At 49.7% G+C, this 15,889-nt stretch overlaps 1 protein-coding gene across 1 annotated transcript; it reads right to left on the bottom strand.

Annotated features, from left to right (window-relative positions):
• Window positions 1-1,087: 1,087 nt before the first annotated feature.
• LAT2 (linker for activation of T cells family member 2) lies at window positions 1,088-11,602 on the bottom strand. The gene is made up of 12 exons (XM_054647103.2): window positions 11,506-11,602; window positions 10,284-10,323; window positions 8,836-8,879; window positions 7,997-8,051; window positions 7,317-7,360; window positions 6,535-6,573; window positions 5,717-5,747; window positions 5,504-5,583; window positions 5,045-5,110; window positions 4,302-4,364; window positions 3,405-3,489; window positions 1,088-2,071 (listed from the first exon to the last, which is right to left on the bottom strand). Exons 1-12 carry the CDS (start codon window positions 11,588-11,590, stop codon window positions 2,053-2,055), a joined length of 651 nt encoding a protein of 216 aa, XP_054503078.2. The 5' UTR covers window positions 11,591-11,602; the 3' UTR covers window positions 1,088-2,052.
• Window positions 11,603-15,889: the final 4,287 nt, after the last annotated feature.

Genomic DNA, 15,889 nt, shown 5'->3' with positions numbered 1-15,889 from the left:
GGTTGTTCAGAGCCAGACTAATAACATTATTGATGGGAGTGCCTGAAACAGTCCCTGGATGCCTTCCAGTGTAATGAGATGATTGCCTGAGAAGTGCTCCAAAACCTTTACAAAGGGTTTACACCTCACTACAGCTGACTGCTCTGGAGAGCTGCAAGGGGGGATTTGCTCAGACCCCCAGTAAGTGAAGGGAAGAGTCTCCACGTCCAGTTCTGCCCTACCTGCTTTGGCTCCACAGCATTTAAACTCAGGCTTTGGCAATGGAAGATTGGAAAATTGTACAATTTTCTTGTACCAAAAAATCTAACTGGTGTAATCTGCCTCCCTGCTTAGTGAGGAGAACAATAAATCTTGTATTTTCGTGTTCTGACCATGCACTGACCTAATGCCTAGAACTTTCTGGGAGGGCTCCAGCTGGATCTGTTGCTGTGTGCCAAGGATCTGTCACTGCTGCTAATCTCCTATTCATGAATGGCTCCCTTGGCTGGGAGATGAATCACCAGTGGGTAACAGCACCAGGCATCACTCACAACGAGCTCACTCTCTGTTCCCTTGCAGTGAGCAATCCACAGGCTGCAGCACTTCATGGAAAGTGGAACCTTCTTCAGGTGCTGAGGATGAATCCAAAGGTCTCATAGCCACGAGAGGTCCAGGCACAATTTCAGTGACAAAAGCACCCTTTGCCTGTCACTGTCTGTGCTGCTGGCTCAGGAGGACCCTGCTGCCATGCACCTCTGCAGACTTTTTGCAGAGCATTTTGACCATCAGGAAACCAAAGGGTGTGAGGAGAAGCTGGGCTGGGGTGAGCAGAAAACCAGGCTGTAGCCCCCTGCCTGTGTGCACGCCTGAAGTGCACTGATCTCCTCTGTTGTAAAAGTCCTGTGGAAACTTGCAGCTTTTGTAGGGACCACGAGCAAACCTTCACCTGAGCCAACTCCAACCCAGCCACTGTTTCAGCCACACCAACGGTGGGCACCTGTGGCCTCTCTTGGTTCTGCTAAAATTGGAGCCAGTCATCTGCAGCAGGAAGCACCTGACATCCCTTCTCCCACAGCACAGCTCTAACCCCAGCTCCCCTTCTCTGCTCACTCACCCTGAGTGTGGGCTGGGCTCTTTCCTGAAACACAGCTTGCTGATCTTGAAGAAGAAGGCTTCTAATGCATTTTCTCCCCTTAAGTTCCTACACATCACTCCATGTCACCTCATGTTCTCCCATTTCTTTGTCACACAAATGTCTATCATTGCAAACCATAGCAAAACACATTTTCTTTGGAAGCTTTTCAGTTTTAATAAATAAGTATTCCAGATCTGTACATCAGGGCTCAGGAGACAGGGATTCTGTTTCTGGGATGATGTTCCAACAGTTGTATTGAAGGACTGGTGCAGTTTCTGAGGCTGGTGGATCTGAGTCTCACAGTTGCTGCTGGTTCTTTGTATCATTTTAAAACAGATACTGAAACATGAGGAAAACTGCCACAGACCAACACTGTGAATTACATGCCCATGGATAAGCAGGCATTTAATCCTCTTTAGCTGTTGTGAACAGGTTGGAATCTCATTCAGCTCCAGACAGCCACTGCTGTTATAAACACCACCTCAGTTCCTCTCACATAGGAAACTGCTTCTGTAGGAGAGCACAGGAACTAAATCAGAACATAATCCCTCTGGTTTAATACACTGTGCATGAGTCACCCTGACAAATTAAGTAGCTGGCTGCATTACTGCTCAGCAAGTTAAGGATTCATTTCATGCCTGCCAGGAGAAAACATTTCCCAGACTGGCCATCCTTGAGTGGACACGCAGAGAAATGAGATTGGGATGAGGAGCCTGGGGCTTGCCCGTGGTCACTGGGGCAGAATGCTTCCTCCACTTGCTGGTTTGCAGTTGGATTTCTGTGGGGCTTCAAGCAGTGCAGTTCTTCTTTCAGTAACACCCCTTGTGTGTCACTGCAGGCACAGTTTGGAGAAGAGATTTCACTGAGGGATGGAAACCTCCCCTCTCCCTGTGCGCTTGTTCGATGGGTGCCCTCTTACAGCTCAGCAAAAGATTTCTTCAGACTTTATGCAGAATACTTGAAATAAGAGGAGAAAAAACAGTGAGACCACTGACTTTTAATCCCTGCTTTCAGCTTAACTCTGCTGCCTGCTACATTTTCTTTCCAGGGACAAGTAGTGACATACACTGCAAAATGCCCATGTCTAAGCAGAAACCCCAGTTGTGCTCCTGGAGGAGGATCCCTGATCAGAGCAGGAGGCACAGAGGCACCAGGAGCCCATTTCTCAGTTCAGCCTCCCTTGGTGGAGGATTTCTGCTGGCATTTGTTGGTTGGACATTGAGATTAGGCTACAACAGAGGCATCATTATAATGGCAAAAAGATGCCTGGCAGCAAGATAAGGTCAGGTTTCTCAGGATGGCTTTTTCCAAATCCAGCTACATCCAGCAGAGGCAAATGCCCTAGTGTGCAGAATAGGATGACAGCTTTGCATGGTGGGGACAAATCTTAGGTATTCTGCATGGCTTCAGAAAGATCCAATTTTGGGACAGTCTGGGGAATATCAACCCCTATAAAACTAGAGCAGCTGGCACGTGGCATAAGGACAATCCCACTGGGCCTCTGTAGGTGCTCAAGAGGGTAAAAACCCATCAGGGAGAGTGATACTGGTCCCAGTCCATCTTGGAGTCTGGAGCAGGGTAACCAGCACTGACCAGCACATCATTCACTGTCCCTCAGTGTCATGCACCCTTCCTGCAGCTCTGCAGCTTTTTTACTGTATCTGCCTTGAGTAATTCCTCATCAGCAGCATCAGGCTGGTGCTGATGGTGGGGAGGATGTGTGGTCATGACACAGCAGGCAGGGCTCAGCTGAGGGAATCAGAGCAGGGGTTTGGGTGTCCCTGCCCACAGCATGTGGCAGTGCTGGCTCAAGGAGCCCTGGAGCAGTTTGGGGTTCCTGTGCCCATTGGAGGAGGGCAGTGCTGGAGCTGGGACCTGGCCTTGGACAATTTTGTCTCTATTGGTCCCTGTTGGTGAGCCTGGCACCAGCCAGAGGTGAGGCACTGCCCAGGGTGGGCTCCTCACACTCCTCACTGCCCACGGGGGCTGCTGTGCTGGTGCTGCCAGCAAGGGCAGAGCTGCAGCTGAACTCCCTTTGGCATAAACCAAATCCTTCCACCCTAAATAAACACCATAAACCAAATCCTTCCACCCCTAAATAAACACCATAAACCAAATCCTTCCACCCCTAAATAAACACCATAAACCAAATCCTTCCACCCCTAAATAAACACCATAAACCAAATCCTCCCTCCCCTAAATGAGCACCATAAACCAAATCCTCCCACCCCTAAATACACACCATAAACCAAATTTTCCCACCCTACATTACCATTTACTCTGTTTCTACCTTTGCTCTGGCAGCAGGGCAGGGCCTGACCCAGGCCCTGTGTTGATGTAGTCTGGCTCATCATCCAGGCTTTCTGTTGGTGGGGCTGTGGGTGAGGATGAAGCATTTGTCAGTGAGTGGTGTAAAAACACACAGTGTACAAACACACAGAGCCCTGACACAGCAGGTGTCCTGCCAGGATTTAGCCTTTGCTGCTGACATGTTTTTGTGCCTGGGCTAAGAAAACTCACATCAGTGTCAAGGTCTCCTTGAAGAGGCTTCAAAATTATCACAGCAAATTTGCAAACACTCTGGGCAGCTCATCAGAGCCAAAAAAGAGAATGTGCAAACAGGAATCACTTTGTTCAGACAACTTTCACACCACAGCTCTTACATATATATGTGTACACTCCCCACTGTCCCCCAGGGCAGAACTACCCTCACACCTCACAGGAAGCCACACATTAAATGAAACTTGTTAAAAGGTCAGCTTGAGAAACAGGGCCCCTGACCACAGCAGGAGAGTCAAGGGCTGAGCCACTGGGTGTGTGCACAAAGTTCTGTGGCACAGGGGATCCCACAGCTGGGCCTGTGCTGGGGCAGCCTCAACTGTAAGAGGATTTCAGACCTGAAGAGCAAGATTTTCCTGCAGCATCCCCTGGTCAGGGTTTGGGCACAGCCACCCAAAAGGTGCCTTTTGAGGATGACAGACACCACATCCCAGCAGAGCAGCATTCAGCTACAGGAGTGTGTTACAATTTGCACATTGCCTTGGATGTTTATCATGGAAACTTGGGGAAAAAATTAACTCAAGGATGATGGCTGCACTGCCCTTGCATGGGCTATACTGGCCTAGTGCTCCAGGCACTCTGCCCATAAGCCCCATCCCCAAACAGCAAATAACAGCTGGGAACCTACCTTGCCCTTGCTGGAGCTTCCATGTGAGTATTGTCATGCTGTTCTCATAGTCCACAGCATCATCTGTGACAGGGAAGAGTTTGGACAGGACAACACTGAGCAGCAAATGGACAAAAAAGGGGCTCTGTGAAACCCCTCCTGCCACTGCCCCCATGCACGTGGCTGAGCTTCCAGCCAGCTCAGATCTGCTGCTGCTGCTGCTGCCTCATCATTTCCCAGCCCTGGCCACGTGCCTGGATCTCTGCAGGCAGGGATGGGGATCAGACAGGTCCCTGCTGCTCCTGCCTCCTCTAATCACTCTGCACAAAGCCAGGCAGGAGCAGGGCAGCCTTCAGCAGTGCAGAAAGCCTGGGTTAGCACACAGAAGGAAACCAAACTGACTTCCTATTTTGATTGCAACACCCCAGGACTGATGCTGGAAGCCCTGAAGGGACACTGTGGTCCAGTGTCACCCTCTACAAGCTTCCTGGCTGCAGCCTTCTTGTGCTGGATTTGGTGAGAAACCTGAGCTAGGGGCCAGAAATATAATCATCCTGGCTAAAACAACACTAAAGATGCAGACCCCAAAGCTCCTGAATTGCTACAGAAACCACCAAGTCAAAGGCACCAGGGTGGGGGTATCCATGGACAGAGCTGGCAGGAAGAGCTGAGCTGGGAACAAGCAGGTTTCCCTTGGCTAAGCAGTCACCATCCTCCTCTGCACTTGGTGTGACACACAGGACCTGTGGCAGCAGCATCCTCACCTGGATCAGAGCCCTGAGACACTCCAATGGTGACATTTTCATAGGAATAGGAATCCTCATCTTTCTCTGAGGGAGAGAAGAAAGAGGAGTCACAAAGGATCTATGGAAGTGTAAATGACCTGGGAAGATCTCTCAGCACCTGTGGGCTGTATCCCACAGTGAAATGGAGATTACCTAAAAAATTGTCATAGTGACAGCCTGTGGTGACCAAGGGATGGAATTGGGTGCACAGGAGCACAATCACCAATGGTTTGGGGCTGTCCTGTTTATAGGCAACAGAGGGACTGATGGGGGCTTGGACGTCCCTCAAATCCCACAGCTCTGCTGCACCCTTGTAATGAATGCATCCCCTGGAGCCCCACTTGCTTCAGCCATGCATGGTGATGCACAGAGCTCAGCAAGAGCACTCTCAGCAGCTCCTGGAGCCCAGGGACAGCCAGGCTGGGTGAAGGAACCCACCTTGCTTGCCTGGAGACCTCACACGGGGTGGATTGAAGAGCCTGCTGCAGTTGTAGTAGTGATCCAGAGCCATGGGCTCCCTGGGAGGAGAGCAGCACTGTTATCCCTCCTGCCCAGCTCAGGCTCCCCAGGCTGAGCTCTGCGAGCACCAGGACAGCACTGGGGCCAGGATGGCTCCACTGCACGGTGCTGGCAGCAGCTCAGGGTACTTACACATAGGCAGTGTCTTCCTGCAGGCAGCTCTCTGCAAGAACAAGGGTTTGCTGTCAGCACCCCACCATGGCATCAACCTGAACCGCTGGGCACAGCTGGACAAGCCCCCCAGCACAGCTGGACAAACCCCCCAGCACAGCTGGACAAACCCCAGAGCCTGCCCAGAGCAGGGCAGGGAGCACAGGGAGGGAGCCCTGATCCAGCCCAGCTCCTGGGAAAACCCCGCTCTCCACCTCTCAGGGACACATCTTGCCAGCTGGCAGGACATGGGGAATGTGCTCCCTGGCTTGGGGAAGCAGAGCACAGCCCCACACAGCAATAATCCTCTTAGGGCAAGCAGCAGCTCACCCTGCCCTGGGAGGGAGTAGCGGGCTCGGGAGCGTCCGCCCCCCTCTGCCCTGCCCTTAATCAGATCAGATCAGATGAGATCAGCGTGTGGCTCACAAAGCAATCTCTAAATGGACCGAGCTAGAGCTCTGCCAGCTGCAGTGCTGCCTGCCTGTGTGCTCCCTGCCAGATCCCATCCCCTGGAAATCCAAATGTGCTCCCTGCCAGCCTCCATCCCCTGGAAATCCAAATGTGCTCCCTGCCAGCCTCCATCCCCTGGAAATCCAAATGTGCTCCCTGCCAGCCTCCATCCCCTGGAAATCCAAATGTGCTCCCTGCCAGCCTCCATCCCCTGGAAATCCAAATGTGCTCCCTGCCAGCCTCCATCCCCTGGAAATCCAAATGTGCTCCCTGCCAGCCTCCATCCCCTGGGACCCCCCATCCCCTCCAGCCTTCCTTCCCAGCCCCCCAGGCATGGCTGCAGCATTTACCTGCCAGGAAATTCTGGTACCTGGGCTCGTCCCTGCTCCCTGGGGACAAGAGAGGGACACATTACACATGAGCTCAAGCTGAGTGATGGCAGCAGTTTGGCAATGGAGGGAGGCACCAAATATTTCAGCAGCAGCAGCTCTATCCCCTCAGCTCTGAGGTCAGGGGACACAAATGCAAGGTTGGACACTCCAGGGTACAGGAGTGGGACAGCCAGGGGTGATGTTTTAAACAATCTGTGCCTGTGGCTGTAACCAGGACTGGTCAGACACAGCAGGATGAGCACTGGGCTGTAAACTCAGCCCCAGGATAGACCCAAATTAAGATGGATGTGGAGCAAGTCCAGAGGAGTGCACAAAGATGCTCCAAGGGCTGAGCCCTCTGCTCTGGAGCCAGCCTGGGAAAGCTGGGGTTGCTCAGCCTGGAAAAGAGAAGGCTCTGGGGAGACCTTTAAAGGGGAGAGGGACTTTGGACAAGGGCTGGGAATGGCAGGACAAGGGGGAATGGCTTCCCACTGACAGAGGATGGGCTTAGGTGGGATATTGGGAAGAGGCTTTTCCCTGTGAGGGTGTGAGGTCCTGGCACAGGCTGCCCAGAGCAGCTGTGGCTGCCCCATCCCTTAAACCATCCAAGACCAGGGTTTGGACAGGGCTTGGAGCAAGCTGGTCTAATGGAAGTGTCTCTGCCCATGGCAGGGGGTGGAAGGAGATGATTTTAAGCTCCCTTCCACCTCCAACAGCTCTGAGGTTCATTGTATCTGTGCCTGGCCCAGGAGGCTGCTCACCATATCCAGGGTGATGGGAAGCACTGAGCTCCTTGGTGGCTTTACTGAAAGAGAGAAAAGAGACCTAAAATGCCAGGTCTGAGCAAACCCTAGCAGCAGTTACACACCATCAGAAGGACCACCCATGAAACCTCCCTGTGAGGCTATCAAGTACACACATGGAACAAGGGGGGATTAAGAATTTGGAGTAAAATCCCAAGTTGGGAATAACTTTGCTTGAATATTGCAGCAGAGTTACAATGGCAGTGAAGTTATTGGGGGTTTGGGTGATGGGGAGAAGGGGATTTATCTCACCAAACTGCTTGTAAGTGAATAATGGCCATTTCTTTTCCATGATGTAGCTGTTATGCACAGCCACAGCTCACTCCCCTGGGTTTGATTTAATCAGTTGCCAAAAGAATGCAGCCAGACTGAGCAAAATCCAGAAAAAGTCCAAATATACTATTGACCATCAACAAGTGAAGAAACCCAATCAAGTTGAAGATGTCCCTGCTCCTCACCAGGGGGTTGGACTAGATGACCTTGAAAGGTCCCTTTCAACCCAAACTATTCTTTGATTCTAAATACAGCCCAAGCCACATCTATAGGGCCCAGAATGCAATCCCAAATGTTCATCTATGTTGGGTGAATTTCATCCAACCTTGGCTCTAGAGCTAGATTTTATTTGGGTTTTTTCCTACCTTGCTATTGATAAGTCCTCAGGTTCCTTACTTTTTTCCAGCCTTCGAGTTGCAACTGGCAAGAACAACAACAAAATTACTGTGTTAATTATTATGGCAGCAGCAGATGTGTCAAAGAGCACAGAACATCCACCAGAGAGGGATCCCTGGGACTGACAAGCATCTTCCCAAAATAGCTTCCAGATTGTTCCTTCAACGTTCAAAAATGGTCAAAGCAATGAACAACTGGAGAAAAAAAGCTGTGCAGACCACAGAGCTTGCAGACACTGCTGGAGGAAGCTCCAATCCCAGCTGCTGCCCTGTCACCTACGGTCCCCAAACCTGCCTGATTTGGGGCCATTCCCTCCCTCCACACGGCAAGGGGCAGCCAGGGTTTGGCCAGGCTGGGATGAAAGAGGGCCTGGAGCCAGCAGAGCCCTTGGGCAGGGCAGAGCCATCTGCAGATGGACTCATCCCACAGGGACCTGGCAGCTGCTCCTGGCGACACAAAACTCAGAGTTTCAGCACTGAACCCACTGCAGGAAGCAGTGAGGGGGGTGATGGGTGAGTCACTCTGTCACCCACACCTTCATTCTCACAGGGTGCCCTGCATGGTTCCAAGAGGTGTCACTTTTCAGCAACATCACTTTACTGAATTATTTTCGATGCAAAGGGCACTTTTTAAACCAGAGCTCAGAATTCACACAGCTAGAAGCATCTAAGGTGGCTTGGACACTCCAGGTCTCATCATTGCCTGGCCTGGCCTCAAGGTGACCCTTTGAACATGACTTTCCCCCTGTTGTGTGCATGCAGGGCCCTCACCCCACCAGGCAGGAGCCACATGCAATGCTCATACTCACCAGTGTGGGATCGAATCACCTCAAATCTCGGCTGGCTCTCGAGCCTGGAAAAAACAGCAGTACAAGCTCAGCTGAATTTTGGGGTTTATGGCAGGGAAAACAGACACAAGGGAGCTGAGTGGTGAGTGGAGGGCAGAGAGCACCAAGCTGCATTGCTCAGCATGTCATGCAGGGCCTGTATGAGCTGGGAGCATCTTCCTGGACTCTTCTTTGATCTTTTAAAGACAAGATGTGGTTTTGGAACCACTGGTAGAGCAGCCAACATCAGCAAGGAAAGGATCCAGGGATGAGGAAAACATCATTTAGGATAATTCTCATAGGAAAATATCATTCAGGATAATTCTCATTCTGATGCTTCAGCCACCAAAGGCCAGAAGAACCATTTTGCCCACAAAAAAAATGGATGTTCATGCATGAAATGGCTTCAAACCCCACTGCTGCCTCTGCCCCTCCCATTATCCCTTATTATCAACATGAATAAAATAACATTATCAATGATAACCTATGCCCTGGAACCTCTTTACTTTTTAGTTAATAGGAGAGCTGCTTTCAGAGCACAACAGAATTCAGCACCTTTTCTACTGCAGGTGTTTCTACACAGGTACTTATTAATTCCAATTTTGGAAACCCTTTCCCCCTTCTTCCTTGGGGTTGCCCCATACCCAGCTGGGATTCATGGCCCAAGGCTGTCAAAAAACCCAAACATGGAGTCAAACCATTTTGCTTGCAAACCACACTTCCCAAAAGAGCACACAGCCCCACAAACCTGAGCCCAAACCACCCAACCCAGGTATAAATTTCAAGAAGTTGGGACAATTCAGCAAGAGTCCATGAGGGATGGAGCCTTCAGTGGCTGCTCCATCACTCTGCAATGGATCACTCTGGAGCCTTTCCCCACAGAAAGGTTCCCAACCCCTTGGAGGCCTTGGCAGAGCCACATTGCAGCTCCTGTAACAAAGCTTACAACCCAACTTTTCTTTTTTTAACATCATTTACTGTGGTTTGTCTGTTGCTGAAGGAAACCAGGGGCAGTGCATGTGTGTACACTGCATTTCCTTCATTTCTTGTGCTGCAGGTCAGTGGTTGCTCTGGTACATGGTCCAACCCACCCCAGCCAAGGGAAGAGGCTTCTTTGTGGAGTAAATAATCTTTCCATCTCATCTCAGGGCACAGCAGAACAGGATAAAAACTTGCCCTTCTCTCCCAGACCTTTTCCAACTAGTTAATGATTCAATGTCACCACAGTCAGAGCTCCACTTTCATTTTGGATTATTCTCTGTGAAGGCATTGCCCCTTCAGCAGGGCCTTGGGCTGGGGCACACAGCCTTGCACCCCATCCTGGCATTTTTTCACTTTATAAAAACCCAGATTTCAGCTTGGGTCTGGCTCTGGGGCTCACCCTGGGTGATTTGTTTGGGGGAGAAGCACAACTGGGAAAGGCAACTTACTGGCTCCTCCGCTCGTTCAGCTGCGCCTCCCGTTCGGCATCTGGAAGACAAGGGAACAAAAAGCTCTCAGAAAGGATGATTTGGAGTTAGAGATCAGAAAGGCCAATAAAATGCATTCACAAAGCTTCTTCAGCTCATCAGAGGCAGGGAGCAGCAGTTGCAGTAGGGCTTTGATGAAATTCTTTTAAACTATTATTTGCTTTGCGGTTTTTGTCTCAAACCCCACAGAGCAAAGCAGCCAGTCCTGCCCCCAAACCCCAGACTGCAGCCTCCTCCCCATTAAAACCCACCCAATGCTCAGGGAGGGGCTCAAACCCCAGTGGGTGCTCACCCAACCCTCTGTGTGAATTCATCCTCCAGACTCCCCTTCCCTGCCTGCCCTTCTGCCCAGACCCTGCAGGGTTTGTGTCACTGCAGCTCATCCTCAGGGGGAGTCCCAGAGCCACCCACCACCATGACCATGCACAGGGATCTCAGAGCTACACCTGCCCCAGGGAAGGGGGGCTGCATTTTGGGGTGCTCCTTCCCTCCTGGCTCCGTGGCAGAGCCTCTTCTGTGAGGCTCCAGCTCTGGGAGCAGCCCTGGGGAAGCTCATGAACCTGCTAGGGAGAAGGCAACAGCAATACCCTGGAGAGACCCTCTGTAGACTCCAGGCACTCCCCACAGCTCAGAATGATGAAAGATAAATACTTTGCCCCACAGTGCTCTGCAGCTCTATGTTAATTTATCCTGGTTTTGTCCTTCCCATTGGCCTGCTGGCTTTCCCTGCCCCTTTTCCCCTATATGTTCATGTTCTAGAGAGTTCTCCCTTCCCTGTGTTCCCACTGGTTTGTGTAACCCCGCCCATCCACCCTGGCATTCCCTATTGGTTCCTTCCCTGGATTTATACCCTGGACTCTCCTGTGTCCGTGTCTTTGGTTCCAGGACCCCTTCTGAGTTAGATGCTAATAAAGTTGTGTTGGAACTCCACACCTGGACCCTTCTGTGTCCTCACTGTTGAGTTGCTTCATGTGTCTGTACATCTGTCTGTCTGTGTGTTTTTGCTGGTACTCTCGTGGCTCACGCCTGTTGGCACAGGTGCTCTTGGTGAAGGTTGTGCCCACCACCACCACCATGGACCACAGCCCATCCCCAGAAGGGCAAAGCTGAGCAGAGCCAGACCCACACGGTTTGGGGGGGACATTCCAAGAGGGAACTCCAGCCAGGGGTGGGCAGCACTTACCTGAATGCTGGCACCTGATGCAGAGGCTGACGGCCGCCCCGAGCAGCATCAGCGCTGCGGCCGCCCACAGCTCCAGCTGCAGCATGGCCCAGCCAAATCCAGCCTGAAACACAGCCAGGGGACCCCATCAGCTGTGGGGGCACAGGGGGCTGTGAGGCCATCCCTTGTGGCATTCCCATTCTCTGAACAAAATCCCTTTGCCCAGGATTTTTCTCCTGGGAAGCCTCAGAGAAAAGGAAAACAATTCTGCTCTCATTTGCTTCTCCTGTGTTTTGCTCACATGTGGAATGTGTTTGGAGATTGTTTACCCACAGGTGATTGTTCCATTGCATTCTGCTGGGAGTTGTTTTCACTCTTTGGCCAATCAGGGCCAAGCTGTGTCAGGGCTCTGGAGAGAGTCTGGAGTTTTCATTATTATCTTTTTAGCATTCAGCAAGTATCCTTTCTGTATTCTTTAGTAGATTATAGCATTCTTTAATATAATATAGTATAATAAAGTAATAAATAAATCAGCCTTCTGAGAACATGGAGTCAGAGTCATCATTCCCGCCTTGCTTGTGGCATTCCCTGCAGATACAATAATCCCTCAGAGAGCTTTCAGCCCCAAAAGCCAGGTGCTGTTTGCCCTCCCACCCCCAGGGAGCTGTGAGGATGCAGAAGGGGCTTTGGGCTTGTAGCACAGGGCAGCAGAGGTGATGCCCTGTCCTGCACTGCTCTGAATCACTCATTCCCAGTCCCCAAACACACCCTGCTGCCATCAAACCTGTCAGCAGACAGAAATCTTTTGATATCCAGAAGAGAGGGCAAAAGGGAGGCACTTGGCAATATTTAAACAGTCAAGACCTTTGCACAACGTGTTCTGGCTCTTTCCTGCAGCTCAGAGGGACTCCCAGGGTGAAATTCCCCACTCCTTTTTCTGCACTGAGCTGGCTCAGTCACTGGCTCTCCCCTCCTTTCCATGACAGGCTTTTTCACAAACAGCAGCTAACAGTTTTTAACAATCACCATGATTTGGCTTCTACTTCTTCCTTTAAAATACAAAATATCCTACAAATATCCCAGAAAGCAGCCTGCTGGCACTGAGATGGATCATTTACCCCATTCCTATTCCCTGGGGTCAGATTTTCTTTAGTTACAGATTATTTTAATTTATTTTTGGTTTGATCAACTTTCTGTTTTCCCTAGGGATGGAGACACTTCAATGTGCCAAAGGCCAGAGCATCAGGAAGCTTTCCTGCTGCCTACCTTCAACCTCTCTTATTACAACTTTAGCCTGTATTAAATTGGTGAATGGAGGAGAAAAGACATATTATAGCAATTGATAATTAAAATAATTCAAAATAACCAAACAAATGCCAGTAGCAGAAAACAGAAAGCAGCAGCTTGATTCTGCCCTGCTCAGCACCTTCTGCCTCTGCTTGATTAAAGTGGAAAAAAGAACATTTCTCTGCCCAAACTCAGCAGAAGTTTGGAAGTTGCTCTGATAGCTCATTCACCTTGGAGAAAACCCAAAGCCTCCCATGGCAGCTGAGCCTGTGGGGGCTGAGCAGCTTCCTCCAGTCCCTGGAGCAGCAGCTGAGGGTGCTGGTGGGAGCTTTGTGCTCCAGTCTGCATGGAAGCCTCAGCCCTGTGCCACAATCCCAGCTATCAGGGCAGGGTGAAAGCAATCCTGGTGTAAATCAGCATGGGGCAGGGGAAGGAGAGGAAGGAAAATCCCTCATTTCCACTCAGACAGACCTTGGGGAGAGCCAGCAGCAATGGCTGAAGGGGTTTGGTGCCAGCATCTTCCCAGTGGTTCCCAAGCACAGCCTGGCTGCCCAGGGGTGACCTCACCCTTTGCCTGAGAACAAACTGGGCTCATTCCTCTTGAGTTCCAGGCTCCCTGGGCTCTGCAGGACCTGGCAGCCACCAGCACTCACTCCACCATGGCTTTGCCTTTTACAGGTCCCCAGAGGCCTCTCTTTCCCTGCACTTTTTCTTTTTTTTTTTGCAGCACTTTCTGAAGAAGATGAGATGAGTTATTCCAAATTTAATTTCCCAGACCTCCATGCACCCACCCCAGAGATCCAGGACCAGAACCCAAAAGAGCCTAGTCAAAACCATGTGGTTTCCCCCATCATTTTCCCTTTGCTCAGCATCCTCCATGGAAATCATGAGCTGTGGCTCATCTCTAAAGCATCTCCAAGAGGCAGCTGAGGGAAGTTGGTCCAATGCTGGTGACTAAAATACAAAGGGCTGCAATGCTGCTGCTTTGGGGTTTCCTGGCTTTTTCTCTTTCTTTTTTTCTTCTTTTTTTTTCTTCTTTTTTTTTTTCTTTATAGTGAAAGCAAGGCAGAGCTGAAGACACCTGACAGCCCTGACCTAGTTTGTCCTGTTCATGGCAAGCCTCCTGCTCCCTTCCAGAGCCAGTTTTATTTTGGTCACGGGCAGTGAGGCAGCAAAACCTGTCTGCTCCTGAGCCCAGGGACACAAAAAGTGGATATTTGAGGGGCTGATGAAGAGGACAGGCTGTGTCCCACCCCATCACAGCTTTATGCCCCAAGAAAGCCCCCACGTCTCACACACACATCAGCCCAGAGATCATTTGTGCTCCCCAAACACCCAAGCCCATGGAAAATCCTTCCTTTTGGTACAAGCCCTGAGCTGACAGAAGGAGGTGATGAACAGATTTATGACAAGCAGAAGGCTGGAAGCACTTACTCACGGCTAGCAGGATATAAATAAAATATTGGGAAGGCTGAATGTGCTTCCCTGTGCTCTGCCCTGGGGAGCTGCAGAGCAGAACCAACAGCCCTGAGCCATGGAGGCCTCTGCACAGAGGGAGGTGTGCAGTTCGTGGATGGCCAGCCCTGCTTCCAAGATGCTAAACTGGCACAATTTCACTGCACTCTTTAAAAAACTATTGGGAACTTGTCTTCTCCCATGTAGGAGCCCACAAAATCAGAGGGTTTTGGGAAAGCTGCAAAAGGCAGGCCCCAGAGGCAGCAGAACTGTTATTAGAGCTGAGCAGCAGCCATGAGATAGATCAGCAGAAAAATTATTTAAATTATAAAAAAGCAAGAACAAATAGAACAATGGTCTGTGTATTAACACTTGTCTAGAATAGCTCCCTAAGCTACAAAATATTTATCTAGCAAGATATTAAGAAAGATAAAGCTCAATAATAGAGCTCTGTGTGTTGTGTTTTAAAGCTTAAAAATAAGTATTGTATTCAAAATAAGCATTGTTTTAACCAAAGTACATGTGCTTATAGTAATTAGATAAAACTACTGTCAATATGCTTTTGCTTTGTGTAATTAGTCAAAAAACTTATAAAATAAATTGTAACATTAAATTCTTAATCTGCTGCCTAAAATGTGAGCTACTAACATCTTCCCATTGTCATAACCATGTAATAAAACGAAATGCTAAAAAAGAAAACAGCTCAAAACACATTCCACAACAGTCCCATCCCATTGTAATTTGTGCATAGCCCCCTGCCAGCATCCTCCTGTTTGGCTGGGGAGGGACACTCGGGCTGTGTCACCATGCCCTGTTCTGTTCATGCACTTCTCTCTTCTCCTTTTCCCTGTTTTTCCCCTTTTCATGCTGAGGAAGGCAGTGGGGACCAGGGCACAGCCACAAATCCCTCAGGAGCAGCTGCTCCAGACAAGCAATTCCTGGGAGGGTCTGGGCACAGCTGTGCTCTCCCCAAACAGGGGCTGCTCCTTCTCTGGCCTCAGATATTCTTAGCAATCAAGGAGACAGGCTTTTTCTCACTTAAAAAAATTGGGAAAATTAATGAACTTGCAGAAGGTTATCTGCCCTGTGCCAGGTCTTGTCCTAATTTAAGGATTCACCCCAGTAATAAGGCTCACTATGAAGATCCAAAGGAAGGAGAGGTAGTTTCATCCAGGAAGACTAAAAGGTCTCCTGCTTTTAATTGCACTTAAATGGAGAGGAAGAGGACATGGAAACTCATTGTCCATCTCTACAAGGGCAGCACAACAAAGTGAGAAAAACTTTTGAATTGAAATAAGGCAATTCTGGCTAATAAAATGAGTGGCTATAAGCTGGATATGCACAGGCTAGAAATAAAATTCCTAATGGATGGAAAGCCTGGAAGAACTTCCCAAAAGCAGCAGAAGAAGCACAAAGCTCACTAAAAAAAATCTGCAAGAGCACTTAAAGTGAACTTTATCTCTTAGCTGAGAAACCAGGAGTGTGAGGAATGTGTAGATGTGGCCTCAGCAATGCCTGGTTTTCCATGAGATGATTTCTGATGAAGACATTTTTAGCTCTTTGCAGATGTCAAGCCCACCCCTGAGTTCACATTGCAAGGTAAAGACTAAAATAATGTATTTATATTATGTATTTAATGTATTTATATTATGTATTCTATCTA

This window comes from Agelaius phoeniceus, chromosome 20, assembly GCF_051311805.1.
Source record: "Agelaius phoeniceus isolate bAgePho1 chromosome 20, bAgePho1.hap1, whole genome shotgun sequence".
In the NCBI taxonomy this organism is placed as follows: domain Eukaryota; kingdom Metazoa; phylum Chordata; class Aves; order Passeriformes; family Icteridae; genus Agelaius; species Agelaius phoeniceus.
This window is presented reverse-complemented; position numbering and strand designations above follow the sequence as displayed.

Coding starts and splice junctions, on each gene's coding strand:
- LAT2 (XM_054647103.2), bottom strand. CDS start 11,590: ATGCTGCAGCTGGAGCTGTGGGCGGCCGCAGCGCTGATGCTGCTCGGG. Junction 10,324..11,505: donor CATCAGGTGCCAGCATTCAG/GTAAGTGCTGCC, acceptor CTTGTCTTCCAG/ATGCCGAACGGGAGGCGCAG. Junction 5,111..5,503: donor GAGGTCTCCAGGCAAGCAAG/GTGGGTTCCTTC, acceptor TCTCTCCCTCAG/AGAAAGATGAGGATTCCTAT.